The sequence below is a fragment of the Dendropsophus ebraccatus genome, chromosome 7 (assembly GCF_027789765.1).
Source record: "Dendropsophus ebraccatus isolate aDenEbr1 chromosome 7, aDenEbr1.pat, whole genome shotgun sequence".
Classification (NCBI taxonomy): Eukaryota; Metazoa; Chordata; class Amphibia; order Anura; family Hylidae; genus Dendropsophus; species Dendropsophus ebraccatus.
The window spans coordinates 142,415,240-142,440,856 of NC_091460.1; the positions used below are offsets into that span (position 1 = coordinate 142,415,240).

The 25,617-nt window shown below is 42.3% G+C and overlaps 1 protein-coding gene across 2 annotated transcripts in view; it reads right to left on the bottom strand.

Moving 5' to 3' along the window:
• Positions 1–25,617, bottom strand: part of MGAT4D (MGAT4 family member D) — an 85,809-nt gene that overhangs the window by 18,025 nt on the left and 42,167 nt on the right. For both annotated transcript variants that reach the window (XR_011364008.1, XM_069978625.1), the window contains exons 3-8: positions 25,216–25,359; positions 19,477–19,610; positions 15,578–15,624; positions 14,143–14,256; positions 12,049–12,124; positions 2,161–2,275 (exon numbers count right to left, since the gene is read on the bottom strand). Coding sequence is in view for 1 of the 2 variants with exons in the window: in XM_069978625.1 (XP_069834726.1) it covers positions 2,161–2,275; positions 12,049–12,124; positions 14,143–14,256; positions 15,578–15,624; positions 19,477–19,610; positions 25,216–25,359 (630 nt within the window). In the remaining variant the exon portion in view is untranslated. The remainder of the gene's footprint in view (positions 1–2,160; positions 2,276–12,048; positions 12,125–14,142; positions 14,257–15,577; positions 15,625–19,476; positions 19,611–25,215; positions 25,360–25,617) is intronic.

Below are 25,617 nucleotides of genomic sequence, written 5' to 3' on the forward strand. Positions count from 1 at the left end.
TGTCAGAAAGTTATATAGATTTGTAATTTACTTCTATAAAAAAAAAAAAAAGACAACAGTCTTCCAGTACTTATCAGTTGCTGTATGTCCTGCAGGAAGTGGTGTATTCTTTCTAGTCTGACACAGTGCTCTCTGCTGCCACCTCTGTCCATGTCAGGGACTGTCCAGAGCAGGAGAGGTTTTCTATGGGGTTTTGCTTATGCCCTGGCAGTTCCTGACATGGACAGAGGTGGCAGCAGAATAGAAAGAATACACCACTTCCTACAAGACATACAGCAGCTGATAAATACTGGAAGACTGGAGATTTTTAAATAGAAGTAATTTAGAAATCTATATAACTTTCTGAAACCAGTCGATTTGAAAGAAGATTTGCTTCTGCTCTGGCAGCAGACAGCACTGTCAGAATAAAAGAATACACCACTTCCTGCAGGATTTTTTTTTAAAAAATTGAAATAAATTACAAATCTATATAACTTTCTGAAACCAGATGATTTGAAAGTAAGATTTTCGCCAGAGTACCCCTTTAATGCACGCCAGCATGTTGATTTAGTCACAAGAACAGAGACCAGAATGGTGATAAAAGGGATTGATCTAAGTGACTGGATTGCTGAGAATGACTTGGGTTATTGTTTTAAACGATGGGCTAATCTGAACATTTCAATGTCTACAAGCAAGATTTTACACACTTTTAGGCTGGGTTCACACTACGTATATTTCAGTCAGTATTGTGGTCCTCATATTGCAACCAAAACCAGGAGTGGATTAAAAACACAGAAAGGATCTGTTCACACACTGATGTAATTGAGTGGATGGCCGTCATTTAATGGGAAATATTTGCTGTTATTTTAGAACAACGGCTGTTATATTGAAATAATGGCCGTTATTTACTGTTATATGGCGGCCATCCACTCAATTTCACCATTGTGTGAGCAGATCCTTTCTGTGTTTTTAATCCACTCCTGGTTTTGGTTGCAATATGAGGACCACAATACGGACTGAAATATACGTAGTGTGAACATAGCCTCATGAAGGTGAATCCTGCAGCAGTTCAGTAGGTGAATTTGCTTACAGACGGGTCATGGGAGAAAAGTCACACTGGTTAGAGGGAAATCAAGAACAGATCTAGAATCGAGGGAAAATACAAACAGACTGACAGAGAAAGTTTTGCGGTGTTAAAAAAAAAATAAAAATAAATTATTGTGTTAGTATGGCAGCTGTCAATAGATGGGATCTATAAGGCAGCGAGTGAGCAGGCAGCTCTTGAGGTTGATGTGTAAGAAGCTGAAACAACAGGCGAGTATCAGGATCTGAGAAACTCGGAAAAGGGTCAAATATAAAGGCTGGACTGGACTAGAGCATCTCCAAGCAAACAGGGTCAGGGGCAGCCAAGACTTAAGGCCCTTTTACACTGAGCGATTATCGGCCGATACCAACCGTTACAGTCAATAATAGTCTTGTGTAATAGAAGACAATGATCAGCCGACAATCGTTGTCTTTCAACAGGTTGAAAAGGAAACAATCACTAGAGCAGCGATCTGCTGCCGTCGCTCTGCGCAATAGGGTGGTGGCAGCAGGCCACCGCTATCTTCTATGGGCTGCCCCCCGGGCAATTGACCCTCAATTATGTATTAACAAAAAGCTTTATATCTCAGCATTAGATAAAACTATGGAGATAACGGTATACCAGAATCCTGGCAAGTAGGCGCATGTTGCCCTTGCCAGCAACAGCGCATGCACGCAAGAAGATGACGAAAGCAGGGAGCAGGATCCAGCCCCGTAATATATGCATGAAAAACAGAGAGATAAAAGTTATGGTGAGGCGAGTCAAAGTACGGCACAAACTCCAAGCCACTACTCCTTTGGTTCCAGGGTGTGGGGAAAAAATGTGGCAAATCTACTGCACGGATGGCGACATGACAGGTATCCTACACAAAAGGACGTACACACCTACACTACACGGCTCAGCCCAGGTGCTGACAGATTCCCTTTAATATAAGTATTATCACATATTGCCTATTCAGACACACACACATGAGCTCCTCTTGCACGGAATATCTAGCCTAGTATTGTACACTTTTCAGTCCAATGGCTCACTTAGCATACGATTGCCTGTTGAAGAAGACTATAGGCGCGTCGCTGATCACAATGGAAGGTACTCACCAATAAATCCAAGCTGTGAGAACTCAAGTATGAGCCAGTCGTCCGATGCTTGCTGGGTGGCAAAGTCCTTGATGGATTGGAAATAGTCGGGCTTCGCAACAATGTCATCTTCTAACTGTAAAAAGGAGAGATCAGCAGTCAGTGTACAGTAAGCGTCATCACAGAGGAAACCAAGCAGTCAGGGGCAAAGGTCACAGGCAAATAAACAAAAACACAGCAGAAAAGGTTAGATTTTATTTTTTTTTTGGAGTTCAAAATGAGGCTAAGGAAGTGTAAGAATTGGGCGAGAACATGGCCAGGGTATTACGCATTAGAAAGGTTTGATATGCTGCGTGTATACATTTGGAATACCAGCTGAGGTATTCCTATTTACACCATATGTACATGTTCAGTTGACAACTTTTTACTGCACTTGGTCCGCAACATTTTTTTGGCAGAAATCAATAGTACAAGTGATTTTTAGAAATTCTGTAATAAGTTTTATTATTAGGCAAAAAAGCCTCTTTCTGTACTAAAAAAGCTGTTTTCCAGCCTCCCCCACCACATTTTAATTGTGCATTATCAGGCAAAGCCGTCTTCATTACAGAGGAGCAAAGTGAAGATGAGTTTGCTGTGTGCATTATAACCTATAGAGGGGGGAGGGGTCAAGGGGGATGAGTGAGCAGGAAGAGCAGACAAGCAGCTGTACTGTTTGGAGACTATATGGGCACATAAAACACTGGATTCACAGGTCAGAAAGGCCAGTGCTTATCTGGGAGCTTGGTGAGAGAAGATTGCAGGATGATGTGCTGTGCAGCGCTGCCTTTGCTCCTCTCCGTGCTCACTCATCCCCCTTAGCCCCTCCCCCCTCCATAGAGCATAATGGACACAGAAATCCTGCTTCTTCTGAAGCGAAGGGGGAGGTGGGAAAACAGCTTTTTGAGAACAGAAGGAAACTCTTTTGCTTAATAAAACCTATTACAATCGCTTGTACTATTGATACTTAATGATTCCTGAAAAGTGACATTTACATGAAAGTTCCACTTTAGGAAACTACATCTGGCATGCTGTGTTACGCATCAAAACTTTTATTTTTGCTGGTGTTCCATGCATAGTGTATAGAACATTTTTCATGTGAAGATACCGTAATAAGGAGATAGGGGGGGGTTATTTTTCACATAAAAAAGCACAAAGGATATTATTACAATATAATATAAAGCGGTTCCCAGTCGCTAGACCCTACTTTATGAACTTTTCATGAACTGCTACTGAGTATGAACCCTATAAAAAGATGAAACATAAAAACCAAATTGGACTTCAATAAAAAGGCATAATAACTAGAGTTACTGCTAATATTACGTATACGCCCAGGATAGATGAAACACATTCTCTGTGCGGTTATGCAAGTGCGAGCTGGAATATCTTCTGCAGCATCAACTTTATTGTTTAAAAGGGAAGGTCTCTTATTTTGGTCAAGAATAATTTACAGGCTATGTTCACACAATATACTAGTTTTGATAACAACGGCCGTTGATTTAATGGAATGCATAGAAGTCAATGCAACAACGGAGTGGTTTTGAGTGACAATGGCCGATGTTCAGTACACTGTGAAAACAACGGCTGTTGTTCCATTGACTTTGATGCATTTCATTGCAGTATGAAAAGAACAGAGATTGTTTTAATGGAAAACAACGGCCGTTCTTTTAAAAAAATAGTACGTTATTTGAACATAGCCTTAAAGGGGTAGTCCACCAAAAAAAATTTCTTTCAAATCAACTGGTGCCATAAAGTGCCAGAGATTTGTAATTCACTTCTATTAAAAAATCTTAAGTCTTCCAGTACTTATCAGCTGCTGTGTGTCCAGCAGGAAGTGGTGTTTTCTTTCCAGTCTGACACAGTGCTCTCTGCTGCCACCTCTGTCCATGTCAGGAACTGTCCAGAGCAGTAGCAAATCTCCATAGAAAACCTCTCCTGCTCTCTAGACTGGAAATAATACAACTTCCTGTTGGGCATACAGCAGCTGATAAGTACTGGAAGGCTTGAGATTTTTTTAATAGAAGTAAATTACAAATCTCTGGCACTTCATGGCAGCAGTTGATTTGAAAGAAAATTTTTTTGGGTGGACTACCCCTTTAAGTATACAAAATAGGGGCCGCCATCTGACCACTGCTGCAACAGTTCTAGAACTTTGCTTTGCAGCAGGTACCTGCGCATTAGAATAAGTTCCAATGGCGTCTATTAGAGAATGTTCCGGGCTGATAACACTGCCCCTAATGCACAAGATGAAAACGGACAAAAATGTTTGCTTGTTGTAAAGACTCAATGGACAGCATCCAGGAAACATGGCACTCAAAACTGTAAACAATTTGACAAAGTTTATTGCAGTGTTATGCACAACGTGACCCAGCCCGGCCAGTAATAGGAAACATGTAGTAGGAGAAACGTATAAGGCTGGGTCCACACTACGTTTTTGTAATCAGTTTTTTTTTTCATCTGTTTTTGCAAAAAAAAAACGGATGGAAAAAACGGATGCATTTGTGTGCATCCGTTTTGATCCATTTTTCCATTATAAAAAAAAAAAAACAGATCAAAACGCATCAGTTTTTTTTAATATACACAAAAGTAAGGTCAGCTACGTTTTTGTGTACGTTAAAAGAAACGGATGCGTTTTGATCCTTTCTTTATAATGGAAGTCAATGATAAAAAAACGGATCAAAACGGATGCACACACGCATCAGCTTTGTTTTTTCCATCAGTTTTCAGCGAAAAACGGATGAAAAAAACCCCTGATTGTAAAAACTTAGTGTGAACCCAGGCTGCCGGCAACGTTTCAGTCGGATTCCTAACTTTTTTCAAGCCTCTGTAGAGTGAGTGAATATTTGTGGTATCTGGCGGCTGCCACCGATACCTACATCAATGATGAGCAGCTGATAAGTACTGGAAGACTGGAAAGAATACACTACTTCCTGTGGGACATACAGCAGCTGATAAGTACTGGAAGACTCAAGATTTTTTTTATTTTATAGAAGTAAATTACAAATCCCTGGCTTTTTCTGGTACCTGTGGATTTGAAAGAAATATTTTTTGGTGAATATTCCCTTTAAGTTAGGCCTACATTTTTTTTTAATAATTGTTGGCTAAACATTCACTTGGCCAACAGTTATGTCTCCTAACTTCCACTATGGGAAGGGGTGAGGTAAGCCACGGCCATCAGCCATACGTCTGTTATTACATGGGGCAGGGGCCGACTGAAGATTCGTTTTTTTTGACAGGTTCACGAACTCGTGGGAACCCGGGTCATGACGTTTCATCTCTGCTCAGCCTGTCAGCAGACAAGGAAGGACCCCACTGTGGTCACTGACTGGCTGAATGGGACTGACACGTCACCTCCTTCCCGGCACTTCCGGGCGGGAAAAAAAAAGTCTGAGCCTGGACTTTTCCTTTAAACTGTGAGCAGACATGTACTCTACTACTGATACTATACAATGGGGAACACCCAACTATATGACTCCATCTAGTCTATATTTTATTGTTCTTCTGGAAATATAAGGACATTGGTAATTTTAGGATGACTGTTTCCCTGTGGCAGTGTTCACAGGTCACAACTACTCCCATGTGCGACACCCTGTAAATTACAGGCATGGCAGGAATTGGGCATCCAGCCTTGGTGTTACAAGGCAAAATAGTCAATGTGTGATAACACAATGTATAGTCTCCTAACGTCCCGTCCGACTCAAAATGAATTTTTTTTTTCTTTTTTTTTTAGCGGACACAAATGTAATGTGGTCGAAGTGAAGAAAACTCATTCTTACCTAGTGACTCTTGACCCCAGGTTGCTCTGTGGCAGCCCTTTTGTGACAATGACATCATCAAGCGGGAGGCGGGTCTAAGCCCTGTTAGGCCAGCCTCCCTTTGTCAAATGACTCTGATTGGCTGAGCAAGAGGTAAGCCAGTTTTACAGAGTCAGCTAGACATCGCAGGAGACAAAGTGCACCATGGGAAAGCCCAAACCAGGAAGTAAAGAAAAAATTAAGCCACCAACTGGAGCTTCAGGGACCTGCAAACAGCGGGAAATTCAAGACAGACTCAGGAGAGATGGTAAATGGGAAAACTATGTTTATGATTGATTGATTTTTTTTTAATCATTCCCCTTTTAATGAAAGTGATCCCATACAGTCAATGCTTTCACATATATGCACATCTCTAACAAACCTTTATACCATAGTGACTTGCTGCAGCAGTGACTGGAGTATAGTGTACACTCACAATCCCTGCAGCCATGTAAACAAAGCTGATGTTACCATATGTTTAAACATGGTAGCCTGTGTGAAATTAAAAGGATATGGAGATATAAAGATACACATTTCTAGGCATGAAGCTTGCCGAGGCATTTATTACCGTGTGTTAAATATCACCAGTACACTCCACCTTTCAAACGGCCTTTAATATAAAGGTTAATGCTATTAACCTTTTCAAAGGCTGCCAGGTGTATAGAAAACTAGATCTACAAGATAAACATAAAAACATAAAAAAGTTAGCCAGGCTTAGAACAGCTTAACCCCCTCCCGCCGCTGCACAGTAAATTAACGTCACTGCAGCGACGTAATTTTACGAGTAAGGATAACACAGGCGCAGAACCTGCGCCTGTGTCATCCGCAGCGTGTTCCGGCTATCAGTGATAGCCGGGGACCCGCCGCAGCTCCAGTGCTGAGAGCTAACCCGATAGATACTGCGATCAGCATGACCGCATCTAAAGAGCTCCAGACAGAGAATTCTCCCTCTACAGAGGGAGAATTCTCTGTCCGCTGTCCATTGCGGCTTTGCGAAGTGAAAGCAGAGCCCTGATGGTAGCCATGGAAACCGGAAGCCTCAGGCTTCCGTCGGGAGAGAAGGCAGTGAGCGCGCCAGGCATGTGGCCATGCACTCTGCCCCCTCCCCTGCCGCTGTCACGAGATTGTGACAGCGGCAGGGGACAGAGGAGACGGGGCAGACATAGGGACATCAGCTTATGGGATCACTATGATTCCATAAGCTGATGTCCAAAAAAACGACCTGGGCATTGATGCCTCTATGACCCCAGGTCGTGAAAGGGTTAAAAGGAGTATCCCGGTAAAAATATTTTTCTTTCAAATCAACTGGTGTCAGAAAGTTATATAGATTTGTAATTTACTTCTATTTAAAAATCTCCAGTCTTCCAGTACTTATCAGCTGTTGTATGTCCTGCAGGAAATGGTGTATTTTTTCCAGTCTGACACAGTGCTCTCTGCTGCCACCTCTGTCCATGTCAGGAACTGTCCAGAGCAGGAGAAGTTCTCTGTCTGCTACTGCTCTGGACAGTTCCTGTCCCGGAAAGAGGTGGCAACAGAGAGCACTGTGCCAGATTGGAAAAAATACATCACTTCCTGCAGGACATACAACAGCTGATAAGTATGTGTTGTCTGCTGCCACCTCTGTCCGTGTCAGGAACTGTCCAGAGTAGTAGTAAAACCTCTCCTGCTCTCCAGACTTGAGAGAATATACCCCATTTCCTGCAGGACATGCAGCAGCTGATAAGTACTAGAAGATTGGAGATTTTTTAAATGAAGTACTTCACTAATCTCTGGAACCAGCTGATTTAAAACAACAAATTTGGTGAACTATCCCTTTAAAAAGATAATATTTTTTTTTTAATCAGTATTGCTTTTTTCTTGGTAGAAATATTCACTTACTATACAGCTAATCAACCTCTCCCAAACTTTCTGTTTAAGCCTAGTTCCCCAGAGTCAGGACAGCGATCTAATATAAAACGGCCTCATTCACGTCCCATGGTTGCATCAATAGTCGTCTTTCGTTATCTCCATGACTGATAAAGTCTAAGTGCACATTTCGCTCCTGTCCATGGTGGATTGAGTTGCCGGCTTTTATTCTTATCTTTCAGCTGCGGCATTATGCGACTCCTGGGCTGGAATCCTGAGAGACGCCCAAAGTCTCCTGGGGACATGGGGGACTGTGCGAGCCAAAGACGTAGAAACTGAGACATCTCTAAATCCTTTCAAATCCCATTCTGATTGAGACGAAAAGTGATTCCACTCCTGACAGATCTCAGGATAACACTTTCACACAACTGTGGGGGTAATAGCTTCTGTGCCATCTTTGCCTTTCCTGGTTATATTTCCTGGTTTCGCCAAATCACCTTTAGGGTGCGTTCACACCTACAGGATCTGCAGCAGATTTTATGCTGTGTTCAGTTATTTAAATAAAATCTGCTGCAGAAAATCAGCTGCAGATCCTGTAGGTGTGAACGCACCATTAAAGGGTCATTGTTACTATGAATTTAAAAACTTAAATCGGCAGTAGACGTCATATAAAGCAAGTTTGCAATTTACATTCATTATTTTTTTTAGTTATCATGGAAAACACGGAACTTTCTATGTCCTGACTTTTTTTCAAAATGTCTTAATACAGGAAGTGCCATGTTTCCCAGGACATCTGCGCTTACAGAGAAAACAGTCATGTTATTGATAGACACATTGAGCCGCGACTCTCTGTACTGGCCGGGACTTGACGTGTTTAGTCTCTTTTCCGGCACAAAACTAAAGAGTTTCAGGAGACTGGACCTGGATAAAGTAAGTATAGCTGTTATATAGCTGCCTTCAGGAGACTGGACCTGGATACAGTAAGTATAGCTGTTATATAGCTGCCTTCAGGAGACTGGACCTGGATAAAGTAAGTATAGCTGTTATATAGCTGCCTTCAGGAGACTGGACCTGGATACAGTAAGTATAGCTGTTATATAGCAGCCTTCAGGAGACTGGACCTGGATACAGTAAGTATAGCTGTTATATAGCAGCCTTCAGGAGACTGGACCTGGATACAGTAAGTATAGCTGTTATATAGCTGCCTTCAGGAGACTGGACCTGGCTACAGTAAGTATAGCTGTTATATAGCAGCCTTCAGGAGACTGGACCTGGATACAGTAAGTATAGCTGTTATATAGCAGCCTTCAGGAGACTGGACCTGGATACAGTAAGTATAGCTGTTATATAGCAGCCTTCAGGAGACTGGACCTGGATTTCTGTTAAGTTCAGCTTTGTTTAACAGTATGATAACTAAAAAAAAATAATGAATGTATATTGCAAACTTGCTTTATTTCACATCTACTGTTGATTAAGATTGTGAAAGTTAAAATGACAGGGACACTTTGAGGCTTTGCTGTGTTGACTGGGGCATGGTCAGCAGAGACACCTCGGTATAATTATAAGGCAGACTGTACTAATGGGGGCCTGGATAAGTAATGAGGCAGAGTAGTCACAATGTGCACAGAGATGTATGCTATGTATGAATCTCCTTGGTCCTTCCCTGGTCCCTGGGGGGTTTGGGCTGTTTTTCTCTCTTCCTTATGGGTCTATGGGCACTTTCAATCCATTAACGCTGATTCATTACATCTGCCATAAAGCAATCACACTCTGGGGAACAAAGCAGGAAAGACGTATGAGGCCTTAGTATGGCAGCCACACATCAATGTCTGTGCTGGAAGAAAACAAATCTACAGCAGGTATAAGAAATCTGTTTCTAAAATCTGATCGACATAGCTTGGTACTGTAATCCACAACGTTTCCACAGTGTGTGAAACTAACACAAAAGGGGAAGGCTATAAGAACATACAGCTTCTGATAACTATATGGAAGTAAAACTGATGCAACGGCCTCACTGACTGTTCCAAGGTATGGGCCAGATTTACCACTAGGCACCCGTGGTGAGGGGGGAAGGGGTATGTTGGTGTTGTTCAAGTCTGATATGGCGGTGTTATCCAGTTACAGTATGGCGGTATTGGTCAGGTCTGGTGTGGCGGTGTTATCCAGTCACAGTATGGTAGTATTGGTCAGGTCTGGTATGGCAGTGTTATCCAGTCACAGTATGGTAGTATTGGTCAGGTCCGATATGGCGGTGTTACCAGTCACAGTATGGCGGTATTGGTCAGGTCTGGTTTGGCGGTGTTATCCAGTGACAGTATGGCGGTATTGGTCAGGTCTGGTTTGGCGGTGTTATCCAGTCACAGTATGGTGGTATTGTACAGGTCTGGTGTGGCAGTGTTATCCAGTGACAGTATGGCGGTATTGGTCAGGTCCGGTATGGCGGTGGTAAATGGGACACCTGGAGCTATTACCTATCAATCTACCAATCCTGTGGTGGGAATTCCCTCAGACAATATGCAGATGGTTCTAATCATTGATTCAATGTGGAAATTTGTTTATGTTTTCAGCAGTTAAAAAACATGAAAAACGCAATTCAGACAATGTTTCTACATGTAGAGAAACGCATGTGGCCGAGACCAGACTCCCATCTCTCCCCCAGTAGTCATGTGCTGTTACCAGGATTATTGTCCATACGCCTACTGGTTACCGCATGAGGGTCTGGCATCTGCTGCATGTGGTGTAATACTGTAAATGTGGGAACGCGGCCTAAGACTGATCAGATATCAATATGATGATCAGAAACTAGAAAATCCTGATGCTACTTAATGAGAGAAGAAGATGGGGGGGGGGGTCCACAGGGTTGCTGCCAGGGCAGCAGCAGCAGCTGTTAATACGGTCCTGTCAAGGAAGCATACATGATGCAGATTATATTCTGTTTTTAGAGATTTATATAGATTTATTTTACTAGTATAATTGATCCATAGCCTAAAACCGGCAGCATATGAGATACGGTTGAATATACCCTCAAAGCAACTGCACTACTTTTCCATCACAAGATCATTATGCAATTTACACCAACAATCTATCGACCCCTTTGAAATTGAATGTCGTAGAAGGTTAAGACGATGGCAGTTTCCCGTGCCTGGCACCGGTCTATTCCCATTCACTGACCTGCCCTGAAGCATTAAAGGCGGGCCTGCCAGCCCCCAGTGTGACGTTCCGCCCTGCATTAGAAATAATGGAGCCGTGTGACAGAGGGGAAGGGGTTTCCTCCCACTGGGGGCGGCTGGGCCTGTGAATGGGAATAGACTGGCAAGGTGAATGAGAACTGGGCCGGCGGCAGTGTATTAATGCTAAAATCTTAACGCAATGTACCTATTGGTGCTTACGTTTTAATATACAGTATATAAAATTTTTCAAAAAGTCATCCCAAAAAGAGAAAAAAAAAAAAAAAAAAGATTTAAAGAAAAATAAGCAAATACCCAATATGGATGAAGCAAGTGCTTACATCCAAAAACAGATGAATAAACGAATACAATTGTGTGCATCTGTTTTGATCCATTAAATTCCAGTATAAAAAGAAGAAGAAAAAATCCATCTATTTTTAAACATACACAAAAATGTGGTTGACCACTTTTTGTGTATGCTTAAAAAAAAAAAAAAAAACACGCATTTTGATCCTTTTTTTGTTTCAAGTCAATGGATCAAAATGGATGCACACAAATGCATCCGTTTTTTCATCTGTTTTTGAAAAAAAAATGATGAAAAAAATGTAGTTTGCACCTAGACAAACTCATCCATCTTCTCCCCTTCTTGATTGAAACTGTGTGTATGTAGGGTGACATAGCATAATATATGGTATGGTGGTCTTCACAGCCTGCCCCCTCTTATCATGGGCTCCCTAGCAGATGCTCTGTGCAATACAGTCTTATAAAATTTTCTACAAAAATATAGGCAGCTCCAGAAGAATCAACTCCCACCCAGTAATTTGTATATATGTACGCTGCAACAGCAACCTGGAGAGGAAGGTTTTGCAATCCATCCCATGAACACTATTGTTGTAAGGCATCTCCCTGTATTTTGAAGGAAACAGAGGGAAGACATTTACATAATCTTCTAATTATTATTAAAACCCAGGAAGAAAGCAATATGGAAAAACTGACAGGAGAGTAAAGGAGTCTATGAGGAAGAAGACATAGTGGTCTATCAGACCCACAGAGAGTTCCTCACATACCTGTAAGTAATAGGTGCCCTTGGGCTGTGCATACAACATAAGGAAGCTGTAGTCAAGGTTTTGCTTTGTTCTCCACCTAGGGGGAAAGAAACACAAAAACATGTCTAACTAGACTGACTTGCTACAAGCAAAAATTACAAATCCCACGCTCAGATGGTAAGACACTCGGGTGACGAAAAAGGAATTACAAATAAAAGGAGGAGACAGCAACTACCAAAACTGGAATACTACAGACTGTATTCATGACTTTAGAGACTGAGAGAAGTACTTAAAGTGTCCCTGTCGTTATAACTTTCAAAATCTAAATCAGCAGATGTGAAATAAAGCAAGATTGTAATTTAGCAAAACAGAGCTATACTTACCAGAAATCCAGGTCCAGTATAACAGCTATACTTACTGTATCCAGGTCCAGTATCCTCAAGGCAGCTATACTTACTGTAAAAAGGTCCAGTCTCCTGAAGGCAGCTATATAACAGCTATACTTACTGTATCCAGGTCCAGTCTCCTGAAGGCAGCTATACTTACTGTATCCAGGTCCAGTCTCCTGAAGGCTGCTATATAACAGCTATACTGACTGTATCCAGGTCCAGTCTCCTGAAGGCAGCTATATAACAGCTATACTGACTGTATCCAGGTCCAGTCTCCTGAAGGCAGCTATATAACAGCTATACTTACTGTATGCAGGTCCAGTCTCCTGAAGGCAGCTATATAACAGCTATACTTACTCTATCCAGGTCCAGTCTCCTGAAGGCAGCTATATAACAGCTATACTTACTGTATCCAGGTCCAGTCTCCTGAAGGCAGCTATATAACAGCTATACTTACTGTGTCCAGGTCCAGTCTCCTGAAGGCCCCTATATACCAGCTATACTTACTGTATCCAGGTCCAGTCTCCTGAAGGCGGGTATATATCAGGTATACTTACTGTATCCAGGTCCAGTCTCCTGAAGGCGGCTATATAACAGCTATACTTACTCTATCCAGGTCCAGTCTCCTGAAGGCAGCTATATAACAGCTATACTTACTGTGTCCAGGTCCAGTCTCCTGAAGGCCCCTATATACCAGCTATACTTACTGTATCCAGGTCCAGTCTCCTGAAGGCCCCTATATACCAGCTATACTCACTGTATCCAGGTCCAGTCTCCTGAAGGCAGCTATATAACAGCTATACTTACTCTATCCAGGTCCAGTCTCCTGAAGGCAGCTATATAACAGCTATACTTACTGTGTCCAGGTCCAGTCTCATGAAGGCAGCTATATAACAGCTGTCCAGTCTCCTGCTTTTTAGTCTTGTGGTAATAGGAAGACAAAAAAAAAAGAAAAAAAAAAGGCCAAACACAGGAAGTCCCGGCCAGTACAGAGAGTCACAACTCGTTATGTCTGTCAATCACATGACTGCCTTCTCTGTGTGCGCAGAAGATCGGGACTTCCTGCGGTATAACTAAAAAAATAAAAATAAATAAATAAATAAATAAATGAATGTAAAATTCCAAACTTGCTTTATTTCACAGCTGCCGATTTAGATTTTGAAGGTTATGAGGACATTTCCCATTTCAGTGGGTTTTAAGCATTATGTAAAATAGAACTTTCTACATGTATAATATTATATGTAGTATTTCACATCCTTAAAAGCCTCGGCTGTTTGCTGTCAGTGAATGTAATTCTGGTTTATACCCAAAAGGCAGAAAACCTTTCCCGAATGAATGTTTCTCACCGCTAAACATTTTGTATAATTAAATGGAACCCAATGAACCCCAAGTCATAGGTCAAAAGGGTCATTGGGATCAATCAGGTGCCATTGGGGAGTTGAACTATTCTATATTTTTTGTTTTCGGCTCCTATAACAGAACAGTAAAAACAGAACTGACAGTGTAGGTGTGAACAGAGCCATCAAATGGTTTGGCAGTTTCCTAATATATCTATGGTAGTCGCCATTTTTCTCTGCCCAGGCGAGGTTTGAGGACAGACAGCAGAGAACACATACAGTAAGTACATCCTGAAGGGGACCGGTTTTTTGGCTTTCATTCGTACATATCTACCCCATACACATAATATATACTGTACTCAGATTTATATTCATGGAATTCTGCATACTTCACTCTGTCTTTGGAATCTCCAAACGTCTCCTTAATATTTGAGAGATTTGGGTAAAATGAAGATGGCGGAGACACGACCTCAAGCACACCAGACTGTATCTCACGAGGAAAACTGCAAAGTAAAGAGAATAGTGGTAAGTACTAGTAAGAGAGGTAAGTATTCCCAAATTACGGAGAGACAGTAGAATTATTGTAACTATCCAGAAAGTTGCAGGGACAAGTTCTAGCATAATGTGAAAACTGTGTGCTGCCCCCCCCCCCAAAGGGCCACTGGTAATAATGGATTAGACAATAACAATAATTCCACCAAAACACAATAGATACTCAGAAAAAGCCACCAAACACATCTGCTACTGAGTTCCCTTTTTCTTCTCAATAAATAAATAACTAAATTACGTAACCGCACCATTGTGTCATATAATGTATATATTATATATACAAAGACTGGTTGAAGCTCCAAAATGTATGACCCTGTTTTTGCTTTACTACTGAAGTCTGAACAGTATATTTAGAGGATATAAGGTCCCCAGTTATAGTGTAAATGGATTGTAAAAAAAAAACTTTAAAAAAAAAAAAAATATTGTCTTCCTACATGATGCCTATTTTTTTATGTATTAACGTTATCATACAAAGTAAACAAAAAAAACAACTTTGAAAAAAAGAATATTGTCTACCAAAGTTCTTTGAGTGGGACCCACAATTTTTTTTTTTTGCAGAAATCAATAGTCCAGGTGAATTTTAGAAACTTTGCAATTGGGTTTATTAGGCAAATATGCCATTATCTGCATTCAAAAAGACTTTCCCCAGGTCCCCCCCCCCTCCTCTCTCTCATTCACTGCTCATTATCAGGAAATCCCGTCTCTTTTACATCAGTTGGGCCCTGTGTTACCTACGGAGAGGGGAGGAGGGAGATTAGTCGGCAGCAGAGAACAAAGGATTACACAGCGGGACCTGTTTAAAAGCCAGTATTCAGAGGTCAGAGAGGTCAGTGTTGACTTCAGATGAGATAGCCTGGTGATGTAGCTGTAAATTAACTCTTTTTTGTCCTGTTTTGGTGCCTCATCTCCCTCCACACCTCCCCTCTCCATAGAGAACAATGAAGACAGGGGGGAGAGATTCAAACTGATTTTTCATGATAAAAATGCATTTTTCGGCTAATAAACCAGATTACAAAGTTTCTTAAAATCGCCTGTACTATTGATTTCTGCAAAAAAATTAAACAGTGACACTTTAAGGTTATAATATAATTCACATAAATCAAGACCATTTGAGAGAGGGAAAAAAAAGGACTCGTTCAGCGAGCCATTCTGTTTTTTGAGGCGAATAGCAATTTGTCAGGACAGACGACATATGGAGCTATTCCTGTATTGGTTACTTTACATCTTTAGATCTGGGATTTCCTGCAGCAGTAAAGGTGGGGTCCATACACTTACTTTTCTTTGATATTGTCAGCAACTTGATTCACAAATTGGGCATTCACCTAAAAATAAATATACACACATAAGTCTTTACTGATCAGCAATATCACATACACATTGGATATATAATAGGCTGTCATTGCTGTAATCCAACAGCCCGAAAATAATCAGAAATGCTTCTACAGCAACTTCATGAAAATACTAAATATATGGGGATTTGTTGCTGCTCTGCACAGTTCCTGACATGGACAGAGGAGGCAGCAGAGAGCACTGTGTCAGACTGGAAAGAATATCCCACTTCCTGCAGAACATACAGCAGCTAATAAGTACTGGAAGACTTGAAATTTTTTAACAGAAGTAAATTACAAATCTCTGGTGCTTTCTGGAACCAATTGATTTTAAAGAATTTAACCTTGTGCTTTAGGCACAACATGCATGTCAAATACCAAAAACATTGAAAATAACATGCAGGTCTGGTTTTATTAACCCCGTGATGACTAATGACCAGTATCAGTGTCACGAGAGGCAAGCAGTATCTGCATCATGAGCATACAGCCTGACTGAAACAGCCACAGACCAGCTACAACAGAAAAGATCAGGGAAGCTACTAAGATTAGCCATTAAACCCCTTGAAGAAATGCTGAGCATTGCATTCAGAGGTAGAGTATATAAGTGTGAGGTCGGTAGAATTCCCTCATGTCACAGGGGTTGATTTTAACATCGATAAAAGGTGCCAATAATTCTGGAGTTGACTATATATCCATTAGCATGATGGGTTGTGATTTTTATTACAGTCATTAAGATGCTGAACTAGTCCATTACCCCCGGCTACAAGGTGCCACTGCCGATGCCAAACATCCTTCATAAACTAATAGCACTAAGAATAACGAGGGAGAAGACAATTTACAGGAATTTACCAGCTTTTGTTTACTGTAAAGGAAAGCTTGATGCAGATGTATATTAGAGAGAGAACTGACGAGAGAGCGGCCTTTCCACTTTCCCTGACCCAGAGTTGGGAAGGTGGTGTAGTGTCCCAGTACAGCTGTGCAACTACGATTCTATACTTCTGTCAGGTGTCACACTCTGGGCTGAAGGTTGCAGTTTTGCACTTTCACCACTTGGTGTCTCACTCTCTTCTATTCTACTGCACAGCTGAAGGATTGTAACAGATTAACTCTGTGTCTACTGTGTTTGGTTTGACAATCAGTTACCTGGATGCCTCACACTACACCACCTATCAGACACTGACCACTATTCCTTCAAGTACTTTCCCCACCAATAGGAGGTTAGTCCTAGTGGGGGGAAAAGGGGGGGGGGGTTCTACATGGAGTTGAGATGGAGTACAAGACAACAAACAAGGGTTCCTGGGACAGTACACTCCCAGACCTGGCCTGGACGCCTGGGGTCTTCTGTTAGTTGGAGTTGCAGAGAGAAGATAGTTTTGTTGGAGTTTTTGTGAAAGTATGCAGTGCTAAGCCCACAGGTGGGGTAAGGGCCCTATTCCACCGGACGATTACCGTTCAAATTATCGTTAAATCGTTCAAATCTAAACGATAATCGTTCGGTTGAAATACAGTTAACGATTAACGACCGAACGAGAAATTGTTGATCGCTTTATAAAGACCTGGACCTATTTTTATTGTTGCTCGTTCGCAAAATGTTCGCATTGAATAAGACGTTGTTCGGTCGTTCGCAGTAGATACGCAATAGCAAGGAAAAAAACGATCGCAAGTAACGATTATCGTTCCATGGAAATGAGTGAACGTTTTCAGGTCTTTCGCAATAGCGGTCGTTTGAGATCGTTAACAATTATGTGAACGATAATCGTCCGGTGGAATAGGGCCCTAACTATCACCTGGGAAAGCCTTGTCTACGCCAGGAGTAACCCCTTTAGCTTGGTCAGGACAATCTGTCTACAAAAAGGATCTGTCTGCAGTGGAGCAAAGTGCAAGCAAGCCGACGAACTCCATTGATTCCTGCTCCCAACCTTCTCAGGGAACCTTGAGGGGTTAGCTTCACTTGGTTGGTTTTTTAAGCCCAGGACTCATAGCACCAGACATGACACTTCTGGCAGAAGGCAGTGTACAGTATCTCCGTTCTAAACTGTGAGTACGAAAGTCTTCAAGCAAGTCACTTAGTATAGAACTCTGCTGGGAAACGTGTAGTATATTAGACAAGGCCCCAAGACAGATCCTTAGCTTTATTCTAGACACAACACTTACTGCAGATACCTCAAGCACCCAGGCTAACTACTCCGTGTTGTCCACTAAGAGAAACGACTGTTCTATTTTTGCGACTACTTATTGCACCTTATCCTCAAAAACATAAGGAAATCTTCAGTGTAATACAGCTTAAGTAAACTGTTCCCGTCTAAGTGCTGGACTTCGTATTCAGTCTACACCTAGACACTTGGTTTTACCTTTACAAAGCCAGTGTTAGTATAACCGGGGGCGGGCATACCCCTTCTGGCCACCGTGATAAGGGCCTACTCTATGCACCCCAACGCCTAGTCCACTGCTACCCCCACCTAACAACCCCAGGTTACTGCAGCAGATGGTGTATGAAGGTGCATCTTTCAGAACTAGCTAACGACCAATAAATCCACATTAAAAAGCTCACAACAGCATGTTTCCAAGTGTGAACGGGGCTCGAGTGAGTTTGCAAAAATAAGGCGAGCTTAAGCAAAAATTAGTCACAATTTGTAATCATCACTCTTGATAAATCCTATAAGTACTGGAAAAATCACTGCAACTAATTCCTGCAAACAAGACTGCCAGAAGTTAGGAAAGTTATCTGTGCACAGCCATTGTGCTGCGGCTACTTATGATATAGCATGTGTCTAGATTCTCTAGCTGTATATACAGTACAGTAGTCCTGCAATGGCAGGAGGCCAAGCTTATGCCATCAGGAACAAGGGGCTGTCGACACAAGCCTCTGCATACAGGGAGCTGCTGGCGCACGCTTTGGTAAATATTTACAGGCAGTGTAGGAGACAGAAAGTGCACTTAAAGTGTAACTCATTTAAATGTCACGTTTCAGAAATCAATAAGTATCAATATTACAAGCGATTTTAAGAAACTCTGTAATAGGTTTTATTAAGCAAATGAGTTTCCTTCTTTACTCAAAAAGCTGTTTTCCTACCTTCTCCCTCACTTCAGAAGAAGCAGGATTTCTGTGTCCATTATAATCTATGGAGAGGGGAGGAGTGAGTATAGAAAGGAGAAAAGGCTGACCTGCACAACACATCATCCTGCAATCTTCTCTCTCCAAGCTCCCAGATAAGCACCGACCTTTCTGACCTGTGAATCCAGTGTTTTATGTGCCCAGACAGTCTCCAAACTGTACAGCTGCTTCTCTGCTCTGCCTGCTCCCTCATCCCTCTCGGCCCCTCCCCCCTCCATAGGTTATAATGGACTTAGCAAACCCGTCTTCACTTTGCTTCTCTGTAATGAAAACGGCTTTGCCTGATAATGAGCTGGGCTGGGAAACAGCTTTTTCAGGACAGAAAGAGTCTTTTTTGCCTAATAAAACCTAATACAGAGTTTCTCAAAATTATTTGTACAAAAAAAAAAAATTAAATGACAGCTACACTTTAAGACCAGTAATCACATTGCCCAGCACAAGAGATTATTATGTGAACATAAAATTCTCTTGCATATCCATTATACTGTGGCAGCCATGGTGTGAAGCATTGAGCAGGTGACACAATTTGCTATTCCATGTATCTCAAATGAGTGTTTGTATAGTAGTGGCTCATAGGAGAATCTATTCACCACAGGCCAATCCCTTCATTCTAGGTCAGATGTTTGCCAATACTTACTATGGTAGGGAAGAAATAATCACTTTAGGTTAACCCCGTAGGTTTCCTTCCAGCATACAGTATATCTGCCAGGTACTTCTATGAACGGACTTACCTCTGCTATGAAAACAATGACGACACAATCCGCTTTTTCTGCCGCTGACATCTCTGTGAAAAGGGACCTCAATGTATCCATCAGGTAGTTCTGTTTGTCTCTCTTTACAGTCGGGATCCCAATAACGATAGAAGCTGCGGATAAACATGGACAACATCATCTAACATCGCTACCAGCAGCTAAACCAGCACAATCATATCATATTTATTTATTTTTTTTATTATTATTTTTATTATTGCTATTTTTATTATTGTTATTTTTATTACTATTATTATTACTATTATTATTATTATTATTATTATTATTAAACACAGTTTTTTCCCTCACTTATTGGACTCCTCTCCTCCTTCCCCTGGCCTCATGCAGTGATCATTCATGAAGTAGGACAAAATATGGAAGATACTAAAGCTATATACAAAGTCCATTCAAAACACATTCAAGAATTATGGAGGCCGTATACTATGGCCCACTCAGCAACGTCCGTAATTCTGAGCACCATGTGCTGCTGGGGATTCGCATTTTGGCCAGGACCGTCTGAGATGGGGATAGCCCTCTAATATTTATCATAACCTTGTAAATACTCCATTCCCTGCGGCCACTGAATTTCATTAGTGCACTTTAACGGTGCATTTACACAGGCAGATTTATCTGACAGATTTTGGAAGCCAAAGCCAGGAATGGATTTGAAAAGAGGAGAAATCTCAGTCTTTCCTTTATGACATGTTCCCTGTTTATAGTCTGTTCCTGGTTTTGGCTTCAAAGATCTGTCAGATAAATCTGCCTGTGTAAACGCACCATAATCCTGTTTAATAAAGAGGTAGTTTACAAAAAAAAAAAAAAAAATTCAAAAATCAGCTGGTGCCAGATATTTGTAAATCACCTCTATATAAAAAAAAAAATCTAAAGTCTTCCAGTACTTATCAGCTTCTTAATGTCCTGCAGGAAGTGGTGTATTCTTTCCAGTCTGACACAGTGCTCTCTGCTGCCACCTCTGTCCATGTCAGGAACTGTACAGAGCAGCAGCAAATCCCTATAGAAAACCTCTCCTGCTCTCCTGACTGAAAAAGAATACATTACTTCCTGTAGGACATACAGCAGCTGGAAGACTGGAGATTTTTTTAATATAAGTAAATTACAAATCTCTGGCACTTTCTGACACCAGTTTTGTGAACTTTAAGCCACAAAATACTGAAAGCACCATAAAAGTTTCATCTTAAAGGTGTGTCAGCCTGACTCAGGACCTTGTGACTGCAGCTACGTCATCACGTCATGTCTGGGCATCATCTGAACTCTCCGGACTTTAATAGCACTCAGCAATAATGTGAATAGATAATACATTTCCTCTATGGTGTATAATTTGGATTTAGTAACGGGATCACCACCCTCAATACTCAAGATACGGCTATACAAGTTACAGGGTAAACATTGACTTCTTTGTCTACTGAAACAAGGCGTAAACCTGGTAAATGTTACAGTTTTGACACATTTTCCACATCTGATAAATGTTTCTCTTACCAACCACAAAAAGACAAACACAGTCATACATAGAGCTACTGCACGGAAGGTTCCAAAGACTTAGAGAGCCAACAGTACTAAGGCTGGGTGGGCATGCCCCAGGTGAGGGATGTGAGAAAGTAGTGGTGTTCTGGCGTATCTGTCACTTCAGGTGACTTTGTAAAAAACCTGACATGTCAGTTTTCTGCAGCCGCTATTAATTGAATAGCGGCCGCAGAAAGCTCTGTCAGTGCACACTATGGAGCGCGCGGCTGCTCGCTCCATAGTGTGCTGTGGGGAGTTATGAGACAGGTGCGCGCATCAGAAGTCTGCAGCCCTAAAGATCATCTGCAGTTTCGGCCGGGATGATCTTTTCAGAGACCGGCCGCGTCACGGAATGGCCGGTCTCTTACGCCATGTGAGCATGGCCTAAGCGTATATGCACACTGAGGAACAGTGGACGAATTGAAGAGGAATCCGCGCTTATTTTTTACGAGAAAATCTGCTCTTATGTTTTTACAGGAAATTCCTCCCGTGAAATATGAACAGAGCAACGTCCCATTGTGTTCAATGGGATTTCCTTTATGTTGTTCATACTGCTGAATTTCCGAGCAGAATTTTCTGCCGCTGATCCGCTTTCCACCCAAAGAACTGACATGTCAATTGTTTGGGCGGATTCTGCTAGAGGAATCCTATAGAAGTTAATGGGGGCTTAAATTCGGCTCGATTTCCTCTCGAATTCCGCTCAAATTCTGCCAGAGCTGAAAAGGTGAGGTATTTCAAGCAGAAAACTTTCCTCTACAATTCCTCAGTGTACATATACCCCCTAAGGGTGTGTGCACACTACAAAATCCAGGTGGATAACCAGCTGCGGATTCCTCCGATAACGCGCATCTCCGCCTGTGCCATAGACTCCACTCTATGCACAGGTGGATTGTTCTGTCCGTCCAAACAATGAACTTGTTCATTGTTTGGGTGGGCGGCAGAATCAGACTGTGCATAGAGTGGAGTCTATGGTACAGGCGGAGATTCATTTATTGTACAGCTTAGGTTTTGTGTTTCACAGAACATATGAATGCCCTCTAACCCTGCTCCTTTACAATATATACACCATAAAAACATAGGGGGAGATTTATCAAACATGGTGTAAAGTGAAACTGGCTCAGTCACCCCTAGCAACCAATCAGATTCCACCTCTCATTACTCACAGACTCTTTGGAAAATGAAAGGTGGAATCTGATTGGTTGCTAGGGGCAACTGCGCTGGTTTCACTTTACACCATGTTTGATAAATCTCCCCCATAGTCCTGCAATCCTACTTCATTGTAGCACCCTAATGCCTTATTCACACGTCAGTATATTTTTCCAATCCGCAAATTTCAGTCAGTAACAATCCGCAAATTCAGTCCGTATTGCATCCGTAAAAAAATACGGACCCCATAGAGTTGAATTGGGTGTGTCAGTTACTGTCCGTACTAGGGCCTGTCCTTTTTTTTTGCGGAACGGATTGCAGCCCAGTACACAACACGGATGTGTGTATGGGTCCATTGAAATACATTGGTCCTATTTTTCTGCGGATCCACAATTGCGGACAGGAACAGGATGTGTGAATAGGGCGTAAGGCTGCATTCCAACGTTCCGTGATCCTGACGGATCACGGACGTGGAATGCATGTACCGGAGTCCCCCCGCGGCTGGACAGCATCTGTAATTAGATGCTGGGAGCGGGGGAGACTGTATTCATAAGCGCCGCGCTGTAGTAACAGCACCGCGCGGCTGATTCATTACAGCACGGCGCTTATGAATACAGTCTCCCCCGCTCCCAGCATCTAATTACAGATGCTGTCCGGGCGCAGGGGGACTCCGGTACATGCATTCCACGTCGGTGATCCGTCAGGCCTTATAGAGAGAAAGATCAATTGATGAAACAATCATCGGCTGATTGTTTCTTTAGGTCCAGACCTAAAATCGTTGGGCACACATTGCTATGTGTAATAGTGATGCTTGGCTGATGCCTGATGACTCTAGTATACAATAATATAGTATTAACTCACCTTACCACGTTCCTCGGTGTCCTCCGAGGCCTTCTTCGGTGTCTGCAGCTCAGCCTTCAGTTCCGGTCTATGCACTGGCAGGCTGCGGCCAGTGATTGGCTGAGCAGCTGGCGGCTAGAGTCATCAGCCATCAGCCGCACATCGCTGTTACATGTAGCAATGTGCGCCCGACTTATAGATCTGGACCGGAAGAAATAATAAGCCGACGATCGTTTCATAGGCTGATCGTTCTCTATTACAAGCAGTGGTAATCGGCCAATTAATCGCTCCATGTAATAGGGTCTTTACTGTCAGATAAAAATATAAAAAATAAAAAGCACCACATCAGAAGCAGGATTGGATCATGAAGACTGCGCCAGATGAAGTCCGATTTTGCACATTTAATGGCCACAAATACTGTTGTCTTCTGACCTAAACTAACAGCATCACAGAACACCATGGTGACAACAGATTTAGGTCATTCAAACCACGGCCGGTCCATACTGCTCTGCTGTGAAACTAAGAAAAGCTCTTCTACTCCACCTAGTTTATAGTGCAGCATTTCATTATGTCCTTCACACTTAAAGTAGGCCAGGAATTCCCGATAACAGAACAAACAGTGGATACAATGCTCCGATAATGGCTGATAGCAGAACGGTTAGCACGTGCTGTATACGTCCAGTAAGGTTATTACCTTTAAGGTAGCTTCACACGTACCAAGTGGATTTCTCGCTGCGGATCCTGTACTGTGAAGCTGAATGGATCCCATGGGACCCAGCCCCTTTAACTCCCCTGTTGCCAGCAGCCCTACACCCCGGCCCCCTACACCCCGTAGCCCCGGCCCTGAGCATATATTACCTGCTCGGCGCCGCAACTGTGTGCGACACTCCCAGCTTCCCTCATCACTGATAGGGAGCGAGCAGGCAATGTATGCTCGGCGCCGGGGCCCATTCAGCTTCACAGTACAGGATCCGCAGCGGATTTCGCTGCAAGCTTGCAGCGTAAACTCCGCTGCGGATCTGGTATGTGTGAAGCTGCCCTTACAAAAAGTTCCCTGACACCCAATGGACCTACATGCCAAATGTGTAGTCAAATGATTCAGGAATTTGGGGACAGACTGATAACAACGAGTGATTTATATGTCCGGCCATGTCTAAGGTCTTTACTAAAACCTTCCTGGACACTCAATGTACTTAAAGGCAATGTGCCGCCAGAAAATGACATTGCGTAAATAATGTTTTTATGTTAAACGGATGTTGTAAGAATTTTTGGTGACATTTTTTCTAATTTTCCATTTTTCTATCTATATCATAAAATGATCCTGATATTTTGCAGTTTTCATTCTCACCACTGGGGCTAAAACTAAGCTGAGACTTCCTGTTGTGTCTGTGGTGATAAGAGGAGGCTGCTGTAAAGTGATCTGTACAGCATTGCAGCGTCATGTGACACCAGATAGAGGAGACAATAGCAGCTTCCTGAGGAATGACCTCTTCACAGGTCACAGAGCATGCTCAGTAATGTCTCACATTCACCTCAAGGGGACAGAGTCTATTGTCGTCTACGTCCACGAGGCTTGCTGTAAAGCGTGTCACTAAATGCTGTTAAAACAGCCCAGGTAATATAGCAGCCACCATAACAATGTACAAATAGTCAGAAAATAGAAAGAGATGAGAATAAAAACAGGTTTTAGTATCTGACTCTAATCAGTAAAAGAAATTTTAGGCAACACATTACCTTTAAGTGCAATATTTGGGGCTAATTGGTTCAGGAGTTTGGATGCCAGTAAATGACAGGCTGTGGTAATGGCTGATAAGAGAACCACACTAAAGGGGCCTATTCATCTTCAATAACCGTCAGCTAAATATTCGGCCCATTGTTAGGTCTGCTGTCCCTTCCATACAAATGAACATTCAGCTGAGCCAAAAATTCATACGTTCTGTATGGGGAGAGATAAGCTGCAGCCACACTGATCTGCCGGTGGCTTATCTATCAGGGAACAAAGGGGTCAGGCAGAGTAAATCCATCACACCTGACCCCTATCTTCACTGATCATTTGTTGGTGGAAACTCAGAGCAGGTTTTAACTATGAAGACTGTGCCAGGCAAATGCATATTTTGCGCTGGTACAATACAGGCCATTTTTGTGCCCACATGATGGCTACAAATCCTGTGGTCTGATGACCGGAACAAAAAGAGGCAGAACAGATTTCCTTACCTCCGATCTTCCCATGTCCATAATGCACAATTGGCTGCAGGCTGTCTTCGTGCTCCAACAGATGGGGAAGGAACATGTATATGTTTGTATACTGCATGGGGAGTTTGCTCGTCATATTCAACACCCTCCATTTTATCTCCTCGACTGTAAGGATAAAAAAAAAAAAAACACGACCATACAGCATTAGAACCATCTCATGGATTGTGTCATGTGCCGAGATTACTGTGACAGCGCTGACCCTACACCTAGTACACACAAGCTTGTTGCTATCGCCAAAAAGAACACTTCCACATTCTAGCATCTCTATGTTCACATACATTAGTGACAAGAGGAAAAACTTAAAATTTTAAGAATGAGGAATTGAGGAAATGCCAAAATTGATAAAGATAAGGAGGTCGATGA